The sequence below is a fragment of the Triturus cristatus genome, chromosome 10 (assembly GCF_964204655.1).
Source record: "Triturus cristatus chromosome 10, aTriCri1.1, whole genome shotgun sequence".
Classification (NCBI taxonomy): Eukaryota; Metazoa; Chordata; class Amphibia; order Caudata; family Salamandridae; genus Triturus; species Triturus cristatus.
Window position 1 is genome coordinate 4,022,076 of NC_140593.1, and position 15,081 is coordinate 4,037,156.

At 45.8% G+C, this 15,081-nt stretch overlaps 1 protein-coding gene across 1 annotated transcript in view; it reads right to left on the reverse strand.

Annotated features, from left to right (window-relative positions):
- The window catches only part of LOC146788702 (fatty acyl-CoA hydrolase precursor, medium chain-like), a 652,575-nt gene that overhangs the window by 209,076 nt on the left and 428,418 nt on the right, over positions 1-15,081 (reverse strand). Inside the window, exon 6 of the mRNA XM_085630085.1 lies at positions 3,465-3,569. Coding sequence (XP_085486211.1) covers positions 3,465-3,569 — 105 coding nt within the window. The remainder of the gene's footprint in view (positions 1-3,464; positions 3,570-15,081) is intronic.

Sequence of the window (15,081 nt, forward strand, 5' to 3'; positions counted from 1 at the left end):
AGGTGTGGACAGAGGGAGGGTCAGGCGTCCGTGCTCTCTGGAGGAGAATGCCATCACAACAAGACTTCTCTCTGGCTGGAATGGCTGTGCGACTTCCAGGTGACATCCAAGGGAAAGTTAATGTTCCCACCCATTGTCCGTCCTCTGTTCCATGACCAGCGCCTAGGAGGCTTCTGAGGTGCTAGAGACAAAGAGGAAAACCAACAGAGAACAGACATCAGGGTCCCAGAAGGGCAGGCTGGGTACTCTGTCACCCAGTAGTAATCTGTCTTAAACTGAAGTAGGCTGAACCCTGATGGAGGGTGATTTAAAGGCTGTAGGGATGTGCCCCAGGCCTCTCTTGGCATCCTTGAGAAACTCAACAAGCGCATGACTATTTACTGTTGGATAACTGTGAAAACTAGTATTGTTGTTAATGACTGGTTTTCTACAATCCACCTGGAGTGACGCCCAGCTATAGACTCACACTACGTCAGACGTCAGAGCTCCATGGCAGAGGATTCCATCACAACAAGACTGCTCTGGTGCCACTTGTCAGGTGTGGACAGAGAGAGGGTCAGGTGTCAGCACTCCAGGGCAGAGAATGCCATCACAACAAGACTGCTGTGGTGCCACCTGTCAGGTGTGGACAGAGGGAGGGTCAGGTGTCAGCACTCCAGGGCAGAGAATGCCATCACAACAAGACTGCTGTGGTGCCACCTGTCAGGTGTGGACAGAGGGAGGGTCTGGCATCAGAGCTCCATGGCAGAGGATGCCATCACAACAAGACTGCTCTGGTGCCACCTGTCAGGTGTGGACAGAGGGAGGGTCAGGCGTCAGAGCTCCATGGCAGAGAATGCCATCACAACAAGACTGCTTTGGTGCCACCTGTCAGGTGTGGACAGAGGGAGGGTCTGGCATCAGAGCTCCATGGCAGAGGATTCCATCACAACAAGACTGCTCTGGTGCCACCTGTCAGGTGTGGACAGAGGGAGGGTCAGGCGTCAGAGCTCCATGGCAGAGGATGCCATCACAACAAGACTGCTCTGGTGCCACCTGTCAGGTGTGGACAGAGGGAGGGTCAAGCATCAGAGCTCCATGGCAGAGGATGCCATCACAACAAGACTGCTTTGGTGCCACCTGTCAGGTGTGGACAGAGGGAAAGTCAGGCGTCAGAGCTCCAGTGCAGAGTATGCCATCACAACAAGACTTCTCTGGTGCCACCAGTCAGGTGTGGACAGTGGAGTGTCAGAAGTCAGTGGTCCAGGGCAGAGGATGCCATCACAACAAGACTTCTCTGGTGCCATCTGTCAGGTGTGGACAGAGGGAGGGTCAGGGGTCAGTGCTCCCGGGAGGAGAATGCCATCACAACAAGACTTCTCTGGTGCCACCTGTCAGGTGTGGACAGAGGGAGGGTCAGGTGTCAGCACTCCAGGGCAGAGAATGCCATCACAACAAGACTGCTGTGGTGCCACCTGTCAGGTGTGGACAGAGGGAGGGTCTGGCATCAGAGCTCCATGGCAGAGGATGCCATCACAACAAGACTGCTCTGGTGCCACCTGTCAGGTGTGGACAGAGGGAGGGTCAGGTGTCAGAGCTTCATGGCAGAGGATGCCATCACAACAAGACTGCTCTGGTGCCACCTGTCAGGTGTGGACAGAGGGAGGGTCAGGCGTCAGAGCTCCATGGCAGAGGATTCCATCACAACAAGCCTGCTCTGGTGCCACCTGTCAGGTGTGGACAGAGGGAGGGTCAGGCGTCAGAGCTCCATTGCAGAGGATGCCATCACAATAAGACTGCTCTGATGCCACCTGTCAGGTGTGGACAGAGGGTGGGTCAGGGGTCAGAGCTCCGTGGCAGAGGCTGCCATCACAACAATACTGCTTTGGTGCCACCTGTCAGGTGTGGACAGAGGGAGGGTCAGGCGTCAGAGCTCCAGTGCAGAGTATGCCATCACAACAAGACTTCTCTGGTGCCACCTGTCAGGTGTGGACAGTGGAGGGTCAGACGTCTGTGGTCCAGGGCAGAGGATGCCATCACAACAAGACTTCTCTGGTGCCATCTGTCAGGTGTGGACAGAGGGAGAGTCAGGGGTCAGTGCTCCCTGGAGGAGAATGCCATCACAACAAGACTTCTCTGGTGCCACCTGTCAGGTGTGGACAGAGGGAGGGTCAGGCGTCAGAGCTCAAGTGCAGAGTATGCCATCACAACAAGACTTCTCTGGTGCCACCTGTCAGGTGTGGACAGTGGAGGGTCAGACGTCTGTGGTCCAGGGCAGAGGATGCCATCACAACAAGACTTCTCTGGTGCCACCTGTCAGGTGTGGACAGTGGAGGGTCAGACGTCTGTGGTCCAGAGCAGAGGATGCCATCACAACAAGACTTCTCTGGTGCCATCTATCAGGTGTGGACAGAGGGAGGGTCAGGCGTCAGTGCTCCCTGGAGGAGAATGCCATCACAACAAGACTGCTCTGGTGCCACCTGTCAGGTGTGGACAGAGGGAGGGTCAGGCGTCAGAGCTCCATGGCAGAGGATGTCATCACAACAAGACTGCTCTGGTGCCACATGTCAGGTGTGGACAGAGGGAGGGTCAGGCGTCAGAGCTCCATGGCAGAGGATGCCATCACAACAAGACTGCTCTGGTGCCACCTGTCAGGTGTGGACAGAGGGAGGGTCAGGCGTCAGTGCTCTCTGGAGGAGAATGCCATCACAACAAGACTGCTCTGGTGCCACCTGTCAGGTGTGGACAGAGGGAGGGTCAGGCGTCAGTGCTCTCTGGAGGAGAATGCCATCACAACAAGACTTCTCTCTGGCTGGAATGGCTGTGCGACTTCCAGGTGACATCCAAGGGAAAGTTAATGTTCCCACCCATTGTCCGTCCTCTGTTCCATGACCAGCGCCTAGGAGGCTTCTGAGGTGCTAGAGACAAAGAGGAAAACCAACAGAGAACAGACATCAGGGTCCCAGAAGGGCAGGCTGGGTACTCTGTCACCCAGTAGTAATCTGCCTTAAACTGAAGTAGGCTGAACCCTGATGGAGGGTGATTTAAAGGCTGTAAGGATGTGCCCCAGGCCTCTCTTGGCATCCTTGAGAAACTCAACAACCGCATGACTATTTACTGTTGGATAACTGTGAAAACTAGTATTGTTGTTAATGACTGGTTTTCTACAATCCACCTGGAGTGACGCCCAGCTATAGACTCACACTATAGATTAGATTTAGGATTGTGGTTTACCTTCCAAGTTAGGCATAGAGTAAAGATTGAGTTAGTGTTGGGATTAGGGCTGCAGTGAGTCTAGGGGTTTAAGGAGGTGAAACAGACATTGAAAATAGACCTCCCAAGATGCTCTACTGAGTGTGATATCAATGGTAGCTGTATCCTATCCTCCCACACCAGGCTCTGCTCTCACACATCCCCCATCCCCATCCTCCTGCACTTTCCAACATGTCTATACTCACCCCTGCATCTGAACAGGAAGGACTTACGTGGGCGATGCTACGAATAGTGTTCTTGTTGTCAATCACCGCACCCAGGACGCCGCTCTGGGAGATGGCCCTGTGGAACAAGCCCTTGGACAGCGGGGACAGGAGCTGAAACAACGTGAAACCATGAGCATTAACAGTCTTATTATTACTACTAGTTGTAGTAGTGCTAGTAATAGTAGTAGACCTTGTAGTACTATTGTTTTTCTTATTAATAGTATTAGTTGTAGTAGCGATGAAGCTGTGGAAATATGGATTTTTCTGGTCAGTTATGTCCCCTATCTTGGACCCCAACGGTTCTATGTGCATGTTACAAGTACATGTATGTTCCCTCCAGTTCCAGTTATGAAGACGCAAATACATGTGCGTCCACCGTTAACATGTCCTCTTTCAGATCCGCCATGAATGGGCCGGATATTCCATTCCCAAGTACGAAAGGCCACCGCCTTTATATGGTTCACTTATGCCATTTTACAGTTCAGACGAGTAGGCCCTGATTCTGTCATCAAGCTTTTCTTGCTTTCTATCTCTGAAGCTCCAGTCCGAGCCTGCATCTGTGACCATGAACTTTGTCTCATCCTCTGTGCGGCTCACGATGCCTGACATCAGCTTGCTGCCTGCCAAGAACTGTATTTCACCTTCGAAATTATCTGCTCCGCTCCCTGCCCAATGCATTCCTGTCTAGTAGTTTAAGTAAACATTCTGCCAGCTACCGAGCAAAGGCCCGGCTTCTCTGTCTTTATGCAAGTAATTCATAGCCCTGTTACTATGGAAGATTCCTGCCCTCGCATCTAGTGTAGACACTTAGACGCTTGTACACGCACTAACAGTCAGTATAGTCAGTATAGAATAAGATTCTACTCCAAGAAGGCCTCTCTTTTGGATAACATAGTTCTTTAAACATAGGATGTTAGATATGATTTGGGATTAGGTTGACTTGACCCTCTAGACATCTGTCGCCACATGTAGAGCTAAATGTCAAGTCCCCTTCACCCCCCAGCTGCACGTCAATCACACGTCATGCTGCTGTGCGCGCATCTCTGCCAAGTATTTCTGCTGACATTGCGAAATTCTTTTATGGAACCACCCCATTATGACATCATACCTGATGACGTTCCTTTGTTACGCCCAATCACGCCCATTTTCATTACGCATGTATAATGTTATCTTCCTTATCAATTGTTACGCCTCTCGCATTTGCTTCACTGTAATGCCTATTGTATAAAAGTGATTAATTATCAATAATGTATGTACTTCACTTCCTGAACCTCCGTGGTGATGGAACCTGGAGGCCACGATTCCGAATCGTCCATTGAAATAAAGCCCATTCCGAACCTCTAATACCACGGATTCTGCCTCTTATTTATTGAGCTATTTTTATTATGTTCTGTATCAAATTAAGTCCCGGTAATTAAATTATTTACCACATAAATGGCGCCCGAACAGGGACACTTTCTCATCTCACGCGCCGGCGGTGCGTTGCAGGCCCGGTCTCCTGCCACAGCTGGACGGACAACAACGCGTACCAGCAGGATTTCCTGTATCTCCCTCCGGTCAAGCGGGGGCGACTGAGGCTGCGATCAACACCCAGACGAGGCGGTGAGAAGTGCGAAGTATCCCGACCAGAGCCTAGCTGAGAGAGCAAGATCCGAGGTATACAGAGGCCCACCAGATTTCCGATGTCCTGAAGTGTCCGAAGTTGTCGAGTCGAGTCCAGTCCGGACCAGTTCAGTTCAGTTCCGTTCCGAGGCCTTCCGTTCCGAGCTACCCGGTGAGTACCATTACTGGGGAGGCGTTCTGGCGTGCACATAAGTTGTGCCGGTCCAGACGGGTTTGGGTACACAAATCCGGTCTGCACTGTTTTAGCAGTGTATCTGTACTGTTTAGCAGTATATCTAGTATATCAAGTACATAAATTCAGAATAATTTCAGTTAATGTCGAGAAATATGTTTTTTGATTAAGTTTTCTTAGATCGTCATCATCATCGCTGCTCATTTAAATGTTAAATGTTAAATGTATTAATACGTCCTGCATATTGTGGTGTGAATGACTGTTCATTATTGTGTTTTATTGTATTAAGTTTGTTCAAGACCAAGTATCAGACCAGTTCTCAATATGCCGCTCTTTTCGAAACTAAGACAGATCACAACTAGAAAAGGGGTACTCGAAGAAGCTGTTCCCATTCCTCCTAGGGACACTCCAGGGTACTTCATGTATCATAAACACGGCCTAGACGCTATATTATTTCTTGATCTATGGGTAGACTACACTAAGGAATTACCAGAAAGTCAGAGGTGGCCCGCAGCTGGGACCTGGGATGCAGATTGCATCGTTAAAGTAGAGGAAGAGTTATGGAAAAGGAAAGCCAGACAGTCACAGAAAGACGCCATTGAATTATGGCGTAAAGAATCGTATAGACGCACAGAAAAAGCACGTAGACAGGAAGAGAAGAGTAAAGAGAATTCAAATAAAGTTCGAGAAAATCTATTAATTGAAGAAGGTACACGAGTGAAATCAGAACAAGTAGACAGACAAAGAAATGCCCTTATGAAGGGTATGTATCCCCTTCTGGTCGAGGGATTACCTAAGGCTACTCCGGGGATACCAAAAGACTTGCCACCCCCATTATTTCCAATAAAGGTACATCCTAAGGGGCATCCTAGAACCGCAGAAGATGTTTTTCTTTCCTCATATTTAGATGACGCAGCTCCCGAGTATGCTAACCCCGCCCCGCATAGACCATCGGCCGGGGAGGTTCAACGCCAAGATCCTGTATCTGTATCTCTACAACAACAAAACCTGACACAAAATCCGGCAAGCACGTCCGTTTCCACATCTGTTCCTACAGCTACTTCTATAGCTGTGTCCACACCTATAGTTGCTGTATCGCGTTCTACGAATCCTTTCACGCCCGATACTCCAGACGGGGCTACTGGGGGTGCTACCAATATTTTTTCTACGCCACCCAGAATAAATAAACTCACCTTTCAAGAGTCAGCACATCCACGTACCCCCAAACTCATAAATTCCCGCACGCTTAAGGAACTTCTTATAGATTGTAGATATGACCCTGTGCCCGGCAAAGAGGACGAAATGATCCTGGCATCATTACGTATCAGACGAGCCGCGGTGTATTTAGGAAAGCTACCAGGAATGACTATGCATTTACACAATATATATCATTATGTCCAAACAGGGCGAGATTCTGAAAGTATTAACAGAGCTATGGAATACCAGAAAGTGGAGATACAGGGGGAACTGTTACGTTTCCTCATAAATTGTGTGATTAGAAATCAAGACCGACCGGGGGTAGACCCGGAAACAATGGAAACTCTTACCAGATGGAGCCAGAATATATCAGAAGGGAGACATGATAGGCAAAAATGTATAATAGCCATGTGCAGAAAGATCCGTAAAGAAATAGAACGCCTACACGAAGAGAGATTAGCGGTAGACCAGTTTGAACAAAACGAGGAGGAGGAAGGATCAGGACTGTCCACAGGACAGTCAGAAACCATAGCCTATGTAGGTAGAGGAAGATCTAGTAATAGTACTAGATGCTTTACTGACCCGATACGTCCGATATGTCCAGATAATAACAGGAATTTTCAAACACCTATAATAAATATGAGGTCCCCCGAGCATTCGTTCCAAGCCGCTGACAAATTACTGCGAGAACGAAGGGGTTATCATTTACTCGATTCTATGGATGAACAAGAATTAGCCAGGTCAGCCGTTCATTGGGTTGACAGTCCCGGAAAATATGGTGATGATACAGTAGCACACACATTTTTGAACCTCACCCCAGATGAACAGCGTTTAGCTGGGATTTATATGATTCAACAACTTCTTATACTATATAAAAGCCAACATTCAGATCCTGGTCCCTTACCTGATATATTGACTGAATTACTCACGAATAGATGGAAAGGTTCAGGTACTAAGTTAATTAAGGAAATACTAGAATCCAGAAAGCAGTACATTCTTTTTGTATGTCCAGAACATGATTCCCTGCCTATCAAGGAAAGACCGATGTATTACATGGACAGACAGAATCCCTTACGAGAAGTGCACCCAATAAAGGGCGAGGACAATCAGTTTAAACGTGTATTTGTATATACGCCCATATCGAAAATAGAATTGTTAGAAATGAAGAAAGTGGTACCCAGTCATGACAAAGACCCAGCGGGTTTCCACCGAGAAATTAAAGACATGTTACTTATGGGAGAGTATACCTATCCCGACATTATGACAATATTAAAGGTATTAATGCCTGCTGGCATTTATGAAAAACTCAAGGAAAAAGAGTGGGAGGTAGGAGACCAAAAGATAGATTGGACAGCATTAGAAAATGAAGAAAAGGCCCGAGGTCCAGGTTCGGGGCTTGGGGACAAAACTAAAGCACTACCAGGTTTACTAGTACAGGTACTGCCACGTTTATTAACCACGAAAAAGGAAGACTGGGGTGCAATTTCAGCCTGTAAACAAAAGCAAGATGAAGACACTAGTGATTTCTATGCCCGATTCGAAAAATGTTTTGGTATAAATAGTGGTATAAAAGCAAGTAGCGAGTCATACCCACATCTGTTTGTGACAAAATTAGTTGAAAATTCCTTGCCCCAAGTGAAGAATAGAGTATTAAAATTCGAGAGTACCTGGCAAGGTAATACCCCATCACAAATGTTACAAATGTTACAGTACCATTACAATAGAATTAGAGAAGAACAAGAACATGAACAAAGACGCATGAAAGACACGAAAATGAAAATGCTAGTCTCTCAGACAGTTCCAGCTGAAGGACATAAAAAGGGTACGACACATTCCGGTGAATCAGCAGGACCTGTAAAAGGGACATGCAACTATTGTAAACAGCCAGGACATTACATATACGATTGCCCAGTCCTGAAGCGTAATATCGCCACAGGTATTACAAAAGAAAGACCACGGCCACCTAGACAGGATCAGAATGAACAAGGAGCACCGCAGCATGCACAGCCCATGCCAGCTCCACAACAGTCCATACAGTTTGTGCCAGCCGCACCAGCGTTGCCTGCTGCTGCCACACAAACCACGACACGACAGCTGTACCAGACCGCACAGTATGACTATCCTGATTATCAACGATATGCATGAACCAGCCTAGAGAGGGAAGTTGACTTACCCCTTATCGAGGTCCCTGTAGACCAAGAAGGACCTTATGTACATAGTGAATTATTAGGCCAAGATAGAAATTTTTTACTTGATACAGGGGCAAGTCGAACAACTATAAAACGTAGTGAAGTTCCAGGGGCACCCCTCTCAGGCTCACAGAATATTTCCCTTGGTTTTTCAGGAAAACCTATTGTTAATGAAGTATCACAGCCTCTTCCACTTACGATAGGACCCTTGACCAGAACTACAGATTTATTGCTTACTAAATCATGTCCAGAAAACTTGTTAGGTATAAAAACACTGAAAGCTCTAGGAGCTATAATATGTTGTTCTCCGGAAGGAGTAAGATTGTTTTTACGTGATTTCAAAGGTCACTATGTGTCTCGAGACATGGATTCCCGACTGCAGACTTTACCCACACATTTATGGGCACAAGGCCCTACAGATGTTGGTTGCATGAACATTACACCATATCGAGTCACACTAAAGGCAGGAGTGGTACTACCACGAATGCGACAATACAAGTTACCCCCAGATGCTGTAATGGCTTTACTGCAAATCATTGACGAGCTTATTGGCCAAGGAGTGGTTGTGGAGACCGACTCCAATGTATGTAATTCAACGATAATTCCGATTCTTAAACGAACTGATCCAAAGGCTCCCCCAGTATATCGATTGGTTATTGATCTGCGCGAATTAAATAAATGTATTGTACCACAATACCCCGTAGTTCCAGACATCTCTTCATTACTGACAGCTATTGATTCCGAAGCAACGTTCTTTACTGTAATTGATCTCAAGAATGCCTTTTTCAGCGTCCCAATAGATCCAGAAAGTCAATACTTGTTCGGATTTAGTTTAAATGGACGTAGCTTTAAATTCACACGCGCACCTCAAGGATTTACAGAAAGCCCCAGCATCTATAGCCAAGCACTGAAACGAGAACTTGATAGTATACACATGCCAGTCAACACTGCTCTGCTCCAATATGTCGATGATCTGCTGATCACCGCCCGAAGCGAACCTGAATGTGAAAAAGCATCACTGACGGTTTTACAATTTCTAGCCGAAAAGGGCCACAAGGTGTCCCCTTCTAAGCTGCAATTCTGTGTCCAGCGAGTTATTTACCTTGGTCACTCGCTGTCCAAGGAGGGAAGGCAGCTTACACCAGATCGTATCCAGCTAATTGCAAATATGCCAATACCCAAGATACAAAAGGAGGTGCGGGCTTTCATAGGCCTCACTTCATATTGTAGGCAGTGGATCCCTCAGTATGCATTTCTAGCAAAACCACTCATTCAATTGACAACACAGGAGGCAGCCACATCGACTGTCCTCCCGTGGACTCAGGAACACACACTAGCTTTTGAAAGCTTAAAGAAAGCTCTATGCCAAGCACCTGTTTTAGCAACACCATGTTACAGAAAACATTTTACACTCTTTGTTACAGAACGAGAAGGTACTGCCTTGTCAGTACTCACACAGGAACAAGCAGGATCACACAAACCGTGTGCTTATTTTTCTAGTACATTAGATCCCGTAGCTCAGGCTCTGCCTGCGTGCCTGAAATCAGTGGCAGCGACAGCTTTAGCAATCAGACAAAGCGATGCCATAGTGTTAGGACATCCATTGACAGTCCAAGTACCACATGCAGTAGAGGTTCTTGTGAATCGAACGCAAACACAACACTTGACCATAGCAAGACTTACAGGTTACGAATTAACATTGTTTCAGCCACATATAGAAATCAGACGTTGTAACACATTGAATCCTGCCACACTTTTACCTGTAAATGGAACAGACCCACTAGCTCATGATTGTATTGAAGTTATTACAATAACAACGAAACCCAGACAAGACTTGACAGATGTCCCATTGTCAGACCCAGACCTGACGTTGTATGTAGATGGTTCATGTATGAGAACAGGTACAGGAGAGTTAGTGGCCGCTTATGCAGTCACAACAGACACTGAAATTATTGAAACCAAGTGTATAAATACCTTGTCCGCTCAAGCAGCAGAGCTCGTCGCTCTGACACAGGCCTGTATTCAAGCCACAAATAAAAGAGTCAACATATACACTGATTCACGTTATGCATTCGGAGTTGTACATGACTTCGGCGTGCTGTGGCGAGAGAGAGGTTATTTAACTTCTCACGGTGCCCACATTCAGCACGGACCCCTCATTCATGCCTTATTAGATGCAATACATCTACCCATTGCAATATCGATTATGAAATGCAAAGCTCATACGAAAATTACTGATATCATTTCTCAAGGCAATGATCTAGCTGACAGAACAGCTAAACAGACTGCTCAAACTCAAACATCCGACATGACAAAGACAATAGTCCAGACACCAACACATTGCATGATGGTTAAGGATCCCGCTCTTGATGTAATTGACATACAGACACATGCTACTCCAGACGAAATAAGGAAATGGACTGAATTAGGAGGGATCCAAACGGATCAAGGATGGATGACGAAGGAAAAATCTGTGTGGTTCCTTCCTGATTCAATGGTCCAAGTCATTATTAACACTATCCATAGTCCAGCGCATCTAGGAGAGAAAGCTATGCTAGACAGCATTCAACATATTTGGTTCAACAAGCATTTACGAGCAGCAGCGAAACAAAAAGTTCGTACCTGTATGATCTGTTGTCAGTTCAACCCAGGAAAAAGCATTCCCGTAGAGCAGGGTGGATTTCAGCCTCCTGATCACCCTTTTGAAATTCTCCAGATGGATTATATCCAGATGGAACGATGTCGAGGATTCAAATATGTTCTCGTAGTTGTCTGTGCTCTTTCCCGTTGGACAGAGGCATACCCGGTTTCAGATTACACTGCCCCGACTACTGCCAAACAGTTAGTTCGAGAATTCTTCCCACGATACGGTTTACCACGTGCTGTCTACTCAGATAACGGCCAGCCGTTCTCATCCGAACTAATGAAACACGTTTCACTTCTGTTATGCTATCAGTGGAAATTCCACTGTGTCCGACACCCCGAGGCAGCAGGTCTTGTGGAAAGACATAATCAGACCCTGAAAATTAGATTGTCCAAGATATGCAGGGAGAAAGGTGTCGACTGGGTAGTAGCATTACCAGTTGCACTCTTTTACATGAGAATGGTAGCACACTCTCGAACAGGGCTATCCCCGTATGAGGTGATCTTTGGCAGACCACCAAATATGTGGGGGACGCCTATACCACGTAAAATAACTGATATTGACTGTAATATGCTGACAGATTATTTGGCTTCCTTGATGTCTGCACTACAATCTTGTCGTTCACAGGTAGCTGCAGCTTTTCCTGACAACACTGAGGTGAAACCCCATGACGTAATTCCGGGGGATCTCGTTTTAGTGAGGAACTTTGATCGAAAGACTCAGCTGGATCCTAGGTGGAGGTCGCCGCAATTGGTCTTGCTCACCACAAGGACAGCCGTGAAGATCGAAGGCAGGAAAGGCTGGGTACATTCAAGTCATATCAAGAAATTTTATGGACTACCATCAGATGTAAAAACTACACCTCGTGTGTCTTCACCCATTGACTCAAAACTTCCTTTGGTTGACTCAAGCAGTCACGAACAATATAAGCTAAAACTTAGATCTAATCAGTCGGGCAATTTGATTGTTTAAGTCCTCTCCAAGGTGAAGCGGTTGAATTTGTCTCTGACATGTATCCCTTAGATCTGAATAGAGAAAAAACCCGAAAAATGTTGAAACAACATGTATACTGTAAATCACTGCGTAGTCATTGCACAGTGACGTTATTAATTTTGTTTTTCTTAAGTCTTTTAATAATTATTGCAAGTATATTGTTGCACATATATTATCCTATTTCTAGACATGTTTATAATATTACTGCTGAACATTCTTTTAGTGAATTACCTCCGCATGAATTGTCATACAGATTTGCGCTGCGCAATAACACTTTTATTAGTATGTTACATCATTCCCATCAGGTTAGCAATGCTACAAATTGTTGGATATGTGGCCGACTCCCTCCCTATCAGAACTATAAAGGAATTCTACCTCTTTTTCCATACCCGTTCACACACAACGGCTCCTGTGGAGCATGGTTTAGTTTAATTAACTCCTTAGATTCAATTTCTGCAGTTTATCAAGACAACTGGGTATGGGGAAATCTGAACTTAGTTTTACTTAAAGTCTGCCACCCCAACAAGGAGGGACTTCCCAAAAGAACAGGAACTGATCTAGAAAATGAAGTATATGGATTAGGTAACTTTACGCTTAATCTTATGATCCTAAATATCGAATCCGAAGCTACTCCAAGTTTGCCCGCCATGTCAGTATTTCCAGTAAAAGGTGAATTATGTGTAAGAAAGAATGGTTCCATAAATATGGGCCATAGTAGATGCACCACTGTAATAGAATTCAGTGATCAAGGCAAGTCGACATTTAGAGCTTCCCGCCATTCCTATTTTATATGTGGTCAGACGGCATATGTACGTTTGCCTCTAGATTGGGAAGGTACCTGCTACATTGGATTCCTTTTGCCACCTGTTTTTCTAGCTCCTCCTGATTATCACAAAAATACTCATTTAGTACACAATAGAGAAAGGAGAGATCTCCCAATAGTCGATTACACTGAAACAGCATGGGAAAAATACACAGATTTCAATAAAGGTCTCTTTCCCTATATAGGTACCGTTACTAATAGTAAGCTGATACGTAGATTAACTAGAACCCTTGAAGCAGTAGTGAACGAAACTATTTCCGCCTTAGGCAATTTAACAGAAGAGCAGTCTGCTATGCGGATTGTTGTGCTTCAAAATCGTCTTGTCCTTGACGTCATCCTGGCCGATAGGGGCGGAGCTTGTAGGGTCATCGGATCAAGCTGTTGCATTTTCATACCAGAAAATTCGCCATCTGTATATAAAGCTATAACCCGCCTTCATAAGATTGTGAGCCAGATACACCAGAATCCAGGCACCTGGACTTGGTCCGGTTGGTTTTGGAGCGTGTTATCAGCCTGGGGATGGAGAGTTCTATCCTTCCTAGGTATTGGCCTTCTCATACTATTCAGTTGCTGTCTATGCCTGCAATGTGGACCAGCGATTTGTGGTCTGTGTGCCACATCGTGTATTCCACATCAAGATTTTCGTTCAAGATCCCGGAAGAAGAAAGAAGAACAAATGATGCTATATGAACAGATCAATGGATTAATGAAGATTGATATCTCTTGACGGGCAAGTAGGGGACAAGGAGGGAATGTGGAAATATGGATTTTTCTGGTCAGTTATGTCCCCTATCTTGGACCCCAACGGTTCTATGTGCATGTTACAAGTACATGTATGTTCCCTCCAGTTCCAGTTATGAAGACGCAAATACATGTGCGTCCACCGTTAACATGTCCTCTTTCAGATCCGCCATGAATGGGCCGGATATTCCATTCCCAAGTACGAAAGGCCACCGCCTTTATATGGTTCACTTATGCCATTTTACAGTTCAGACGAGTAGGCCCTGATTCTGTCATCAAGCTTTTCTTGCTTTCTATCTCTGAAGCTCCAGTCCGAGCCTGCATCTGTGACCATGAACTTTGTCTCATCCTCTGTGCGGCTCACGATGCCTGACATCAGCTTGCTGCCTGCCAAGAACTGTATTTCACCTTCGAAATTATCTGCTCCGCTCCCTGCCCAATGCATTCCTGTCTAGTAGTTTAAGTAAACATTCTGCCAGCTACCGAGCAAAGGCCCGGCTTCTCTGTCTTTATGCAAGTAATTCATAGCCCTGTTACTATGGAAGATTCCTGCCCTCGCATCTAGTGTAGACACTTAGACGCTTGTACACGCACTAACAGTCAGTATAGTCAGTATAGAATAAGATTCTACTCCAAGAAGGCCTCTCTTTTGGATAACATAGTTCTTTAAACATAGGATGTTAGATATGATTTGGGATTAGGTTGACTTGACCCTCTAGACATCTGTCGCCACATGTAGAGCTAAATGTCAAGTCCCCTTCACCCCCCAGCTGCACGTCAATCACACGTCATGCTGCTGTGCGCGCATCTCTGCCAAGTATTTCTGCTGACATTGCGAAATTCTTTTATGGAACCACCCCATTATGACATCATACCTGATGACGTTCCTTTGTTACGCCCAATCACGCCCATTTTCATTACGCATGTATAATGTTATCTTCCTTATCAATTGTTACGCCTCTCGCATTTGCTTCACTGTAATGCCTATTGTATAAAAGTGATTAATTATCAATAATGTATGTACTTCACTTCCTGAACCTCCGTGGTGATGGAACCTGGAGGCCACGATTCCGAATCGTCCATTGAAATAAAGCCCATTCCGAACCTCTAATACCACGGATTCTGCCTCTTATTTATTGAGCTATTTTTATTATGTTCTGTATCAAATTAAGTCCCGGTAATTAAATTATTTAAATTACACAACATATGCAGGGCCTGAAGAAGGACGAAGGCGGTGCGAC